Source organism: Pinus tabuliformis, chromosome 2_2, assembly GCF_031772625.1.
Source record: "Pinus tabuliformis cultivar Carrire ecotype Pingquan chromosome 2_2, CPIR1, whole genome shotgun sequence".
Taxonomy (NCBI): Eukaryota; Viridiplantae; Streptophyta; class Pinopsida; order Pinales; family Pinaceae; genus Pinus; species Pinus tabuliformis.
This window is the reverse complement of record NC_142300.1, coordinates 922,569,734-922,575,848: the sequence shown is the minus strand read 5'-3', so window position 1 is coordinate 922,575,848 and position 6,115 is coordinate 922,569,734. Positions and strand designations below refer to the sequence as shown.

The 6,115-nt window shown below is 41.2% G+C and overlaps 1 protein-coding gene across 1 annotated transcript; it reads right to left on the bottom strand.

Moving 5' to 3' along the window:
* Positions 1 to 1,030: 1,030 nt before the first annotated feature.
* On the bottom strand, positions 1,031 to 3,256 carry LOC149196078 (methyltransferase FGSG_00040-like). Its single transcript, XM_089408151.1, has one exon. It carries the CDS (start codon positions 3,254 to 3,256, stop codon positions 1,031 to 1,033), a length of 2,226 nt encoding a protein of 741 aa, XP_089264277.1.
* Positions 3,257 to 6,115: the final 2,859 nt, after the last annotated feature.

Sequence of the window (6,115 nt, the reverse complement as noted above, 5' to 3'; positions counted from 1 at the left end):
TTTTTGGTCATTATTGTAGGTAGTGAAAAAAAAATATTAGGGAAATTATTTTATATTAAAAAATTATATTATTTTTTTGAGACTCTCAACTAGTAACCATATGAATTATCTTTCAAATCATATTGAGCATTTGACTTAGATTTCTTTAAATGTGTTTTGATTGACTGTGCTTTAAATCCATGGTCAAAAAACTCAACACACAACAGATAAACTATCCAAGAAAGTTTTGGATCTCTCTGTTGGAACATTCAGTAATTGAGAATCTGTGATGGCTCGATAACCTAAGCTTTTGACATTAGGATGTAGATTTTGGCTATATCTATGTTGTTTGTATTGCAGAATATGTCTATCTTAGTTTTCCGATTCTGTGTAATTTCTCACAATAATTTGTATAAAGGCACAGTGATCGTATCTTATTTTTCCTGTTATTTTTTTTATCAAAAAAAATTCCAGGTTCAACCTAACATGTATACTTCTTTCCTTGAAAACAAAATCTTTTTCTTCTTTCGAGAACAACTATACAACCATTATTGCAAAAAAAATATGATTTAAAAATCGTTTAACAGGCGGTGCGTGGAAGAATATTAATATATAGACAACCCTAACGTAGTGAGTTTGAAAGCATAGATATGTTAAAGAAGTCGAGGAGATTTTGAATGTATTGATTGGCCAGAACCACACCGAATGGAAATTTATCATTAAACAATGTAACTCGTTGCTTCGATGCCAACCAATTCCAATATCAAATCAGGCATCAATGTCTCAATCAATGAACAGAACCACGTTAAAACCATTCTACTTGTATTCAAAATGATTTCTGGACCCACTTTTTCCTCTAGATTGAGCTTTCATATACATGGCAACAAAAGCACTCTGTTCACCTTTGTCAAATACTAATTAGCATACCTTTATAGTTTAACCAAGTAATTCGAATACAAAAAACAAAATCCGCCTCTGCCGGATGTCTTGCACATGGATGATTCTTGCAGTGTCAAGGCAATGGCGGGTATACTATTACTAAAAACATGAGTCACTTTGAATGCATTAGGATGAGCGCGTTGAGAACATCTTCACTCTGTCTGCCAAACACACTCACGCATGCCTCCCTTGCTTGGTCTGATGCACGTCGTGCATTAATTGCCTCATTTTCATCCGCCATCGAACGCCGGAAACTTTTTAACCCCCGTGCTGCTATGCCCAGATTCTGTATGTCGCCGGGCACCGTGCTTTGAATAACCTCTATAAGCTTCTCCCAAGAGAAGCTATTTAACATTGTAGAGACGACGTATGCAGACCAAAAAGATGCGCGAATCCAGAGCTTCTCTTCTTCGGTTTTCAACACATGGGAACTCCGGATGATCTCCTCTGCCTCTGGAACAAACCTTGCAAATTCTGCATTTTCCCGATGACTCATTTCTGCACTTTCCCGATGATCCAATTTAACCAGCAATTCTTTTGCTTGGTCATCCAATTGCTCAAATTTTAAGGCAATTATAGGTTCCAGGAATTTCCTGAATGAGTGCTCCAGAATGCATCTCTTACACTTGCACTTGAAACTCCAGTTCTTACAGTGAGTTTGGCGCCGTAACAAGGGAACCAGAACATCAAAATAAGGAATAGTGATCTCTTCTCCACTTCCGATGGGCTTGGAGGCATGTATAAAAATGGCATTTCCCACTACCCGCCACCTCGAGTTCGGCAGGCAGGAATGGTTAATGAGGGAGGGCAGCAGCCAGAGTCCGGTCCTTTTCCGTTCTTCCAGACCGAGTCCGGCTTCATTTATTTTCGATTTTGAAACTAATGTCGGTACGCTTTCACCGAATGAGTTCAGTCTTACAATATCCCGAATACGGTTAACGTCCACCTGCAAAATTTCATTTTGTACTTCTGAGCCCGCGAGGATTCGATCGTCCGTCTTAAACAGATCTATGGCAGGGACATGAAGGCTGCTGGGTGTAGAGGAATTGAATAAACTATAAAGTTGACGGAGCAATCTCTGCGATTTCCTGGCAGCACAAACTACCGCGGCCACAAGATCTTCTTGAGACGCGGAACTCAATTTACACCTGTTGTCCACATGAAACATGGCGGTAGAGGCGCTCTCACAAGCCACTGCGACAGCGTTGCTTACCAGCAAGAGCTGCCCGGCTCCTATTTCTTGGGTGGCGTAGAGTCCTCGGCCGCGGCTGTCTTCGGTCATCTTGATCTCCACAGAACCCACGAAATCGGCCACTGTCGGAGGAGAAGATGCACGTCCGAGCAGGTAGTCCGAGATGTCATACTTGCCATTCAGGCTCTGGGCATACAAAGTATTGGCCTGGTGAAGGGCGTCTTGTATTTCCTTATGCGCTGGGCTGGCCTCGGTAGCTTTCACCAAACATTTGCATGCCGCTGCATACTGCCTGAGCCCGATCAGAGCTCGCCCTTTCCTGTAGAGCGCTTTGAGATTGCTGGAATCGATCCCAAGGGCCTGGTCTGTATCCTTCAGCGCCAGCTCAAATTCCTTCATCTGAAGCCTTGTCTCCGCTCGGTTGGAATACGCTTGGAGGAGGCAAGTATTGATATTATTATTGTTGCCAGAGGACTTCTTGAGCTGAAGTAGAGCGGCGTCGATGCACTTCGTATAATTCTCGGTTGCTGCGTCCCACTTTTGTTCTCTGAAGCATCTATTGCCCTCTTTTCTCAGGTCGTCCACATCCACATGAAGCTCCGTCCGTTTCCCCTTTTCAATAGCAAATTTCAAAACATTGGCGGGGTTGTCGACGCGTATGAGAAGGCCACCATCACTGGCGATCTTGAAATAGGGCTCCTTGACGGCCACCTTGTCACCTCTCGGGAAAAGCCTCTTGATGTCCTCCTGTGAGGTAGCAGCGTTGTATATTGCCAGCCTGACAGCGAGGCCGTTATCGTCCTCAAGCAAAGTCATGATACCGCTTATCCTGTAGGCATCCGCACACAGCGTCCCATAAACAACACGGCCGAGGTGAACTTCCCCGATCTTCAACTCGTTGAAGGAAATGGGGTTCAGCTTTTCCGGTGGAACAGAACAAGCCGCGCCACCGCTGCCACTTGGGTCCAAGAAAGACGTTCGTATCTCAAACTTGCATTCTGCTGCGGTCTCCCTTCGCTGACGGGCGATCTCATCGTGGATTTGGAGGAGGGCTCGCTTATCGAATCTCTGGGAGGCGTCATGGACGACGAGGACTTGCTTCTTCAGTATCTCTAAGTTTTTCATTAAGCGATGCAAGTCACCCATCCTTCTCCAGTTCTCCTTACCGAATTCTTCTGCTGTTAACTACGACTTCAATACGTTCTCTTATATTTTCTTGCATTGCACATTTCTTATCTGCCAAATTTATATTGAAATACTGGAGGCCTGGTATCACAAACCCTTCACACGAGTGATGTGTCGATACCTTCCTTCTCTCACAAGAAAGCTAGTTCCATCCATCGTACTTTCAGACTTGAGATACTCCCCGTTTCTTTTTCTTTTTCAAAAGCGGCTCCTCACATCCATCATCGTCATACCTTCCTTTTCTCAGAAGAAAGCTAGTTCCATACATCGTAATTTCAGACTTGAGATATTCCCCGTTTCTTTTTCTTTTTCTTTTTCAAAAGCGGTTCCTCACATCCATCATCGTGATACCTTCCTTTTCTCACAAGAAAGCTAGTTCGATACCTTCCTTCTCTCACAAGAAAGCTAGTTCCATCCATCGTACTTTCAGACTTGAGATACTCCCCGTTTCTTTTCTTTTTCAAAACCAGTTCCTCACATCCATCATCGTGACAAGCTATTTTGGAAACGAAAGAGATTGTTGTAACGTTATTATTAGTAATTGGCGTGGGCCATAATATTTGATAATGATTGATGTATTTTTTTGAAATATTTTTCATATACATTAGTCAAGAGAGAAAAGGGAATGATTGATTATTTTGAGGAAATACATACGAAAAAATAAAAAATTAATGTCTAAAAAACATTAAAAATAAAAAATTTAGAGAAGTATTGAAAAATGGCTTGTTAATTTAAATGTTGCACATCATTATTAATTTGTTTAAACATAATTAGTAATTAATTATAATCTTTTGATAAAGTTGATTTGATGTTTTGTCGTTTTTTGTAATGATCGCGCTAATCTCACTTGCCGAGATGTTCCCTGCCCAGAACAACGGCTGGGGGAAAACTTCGGACCCCCGGGCCCCCCACCGCGCCTCCGACGTTTAACCAAGCGAAGGGGTGGCCGAGGGGGACGACGGGGAGAGGGTTGGTTTAATAAAATCACCGATGTTGACGTGTCCTCCCCTCGTCCACTTCGAACTTCCCCCCGAAAACTGTCACTTGAACCATTCCCGCTCCCGCCAAAAGAATAAAGGTCACTCTGTCTCCACCATCTATCCACCTGACGTTCATCGACCAATTAACTGTTAATTATTCGTTCATTTCCTCTCGACTGTTGCCTTCCCGTAATAAATGTCTCGCTCCTCTTAACAGGTATCCCTCCAAACGGTTAAACCCCCATTGCATAAATAAAACACATGTTTTACCTCCGTTTCATTTTACGCCTTCCATTTTACGAGTTGCATGCACAGGTCCAGTACAACTAGACCATCATCGAAAACACAACCTTCATCACTGCAGCAATCGGCTAACCACATGGTAAAACGACAACCCTTGCTTTATCATATCTTCAACATGTCTTCTAAAGGAAAATCCAATGATGCCCCTTATCATAGACTTAGATAGGTTACCCTTAGTCGACCAGGAATATAAAATTTTTGAGACCCAATGTGAGTTCGACCTCTATGAACTGCACAATTGGGCCAAACAAAAATTCTCTGATGCCAACGATGAATTGAGTATGTGGGACTCCTTCCTGCCTCAATTCATTTTCCTTCACACCCATTTCTTTCCAAAATTTGTAGCCTGGTGTCATTTTAGATACATTCCAAGTCAAAGAGCTATTATTGCTCAAAACAATGATGTTTTGTTCACAATATCCCCTAAGTCTATATGCCAAATGATTCAAGTGAACCCTTTAACCCTTTTGCACCCTTTTTCTGTAGATTCCCTCATGGAAATCTATAAAAAAACTCACCTTCCCTCAAAGAGCTAAGATCTTTGAGATATTTTTACCTGAAAATGCAGAATTACCAAGAACAAATCCTCCATACCCCTCTTCAATGTTCCCAGAAATGACTAGACATGTTGTCTCAATAGTTTCTTGTCTATTAGGCTATCCAACTGATCAATGGGTGGATGAAATTATTCTAGGATTTCTGTCAGTGTTTTTTGCAGGTGAAAAACCTTCAATGATCTCCAATTACAGTGAATTTTTGTCAGAAGCAATACATGATCAATTCTTAAAGTTTTCTACAAAAGGAGATTTTTAGTGTCAGTCAGTTCTTGTATACCTGTTCTTATTTCATTAAGTAGATAAATTTCAGTTTCAATTACAGAAGTTAGATGAACAGGGTAATCCTCAATTTGTAATTCATTGGACTTCCTTGGTAAGGAAGAACACCAATGAATTTTCCTTCACTGATTACACCAATCAATTCCTATATATGGTTTCATGCTTTCTCAATAGTGATGTTGTTCCTAGGATTTCCCCTGAAATCGAGAGAATTCTCCACCTCAGCGAACAGACAAAGGCTGGAGATTGATACTTGTATCAAAACTACATAGAGATTAGAGTATATGGATGCAAGTTTCCTCCATATAAACTGCCTAAGTTTGTGCCAATCAAGATTTTTGCATTAGAGTACATCAGACAAATGATGAATATGGATGAGTTTCACTTTGTGTCAGTTAAGAAGAAGTCTCAATTTAAGTTAAAAGCTCAAATTGGATCCTTTATTTACAATACCAGAGCAACAACAAATGAAGCAAACCTTCTTCTGAAACAAATGAAATTCAAATTAAGTTTTACCTGGTCTTATGATCCCTTGGGGATTATTTCTAAGCTAAGGGTAGAACAAAAAACTACTCCTTATGCACCCACTCCTAGGACAGAGATTGAACAGTACATGAACCAAGACGAGTGGGAGGAAAATACATTGCAGGAAGCAGAAGAGCAAGTTTTCATTTCTACAACTTCACATACTCCAGTACCAC

Excerpts from the sequence above, each read along its gene's own strand:
- LOC149196078 (XM_089408151.1), bottom strand. The coding sequence starts at position 3,256 with ATGGGTGACTTGCATCGCTTAATGAAAAACTTAGAGATACTGAAGAAG.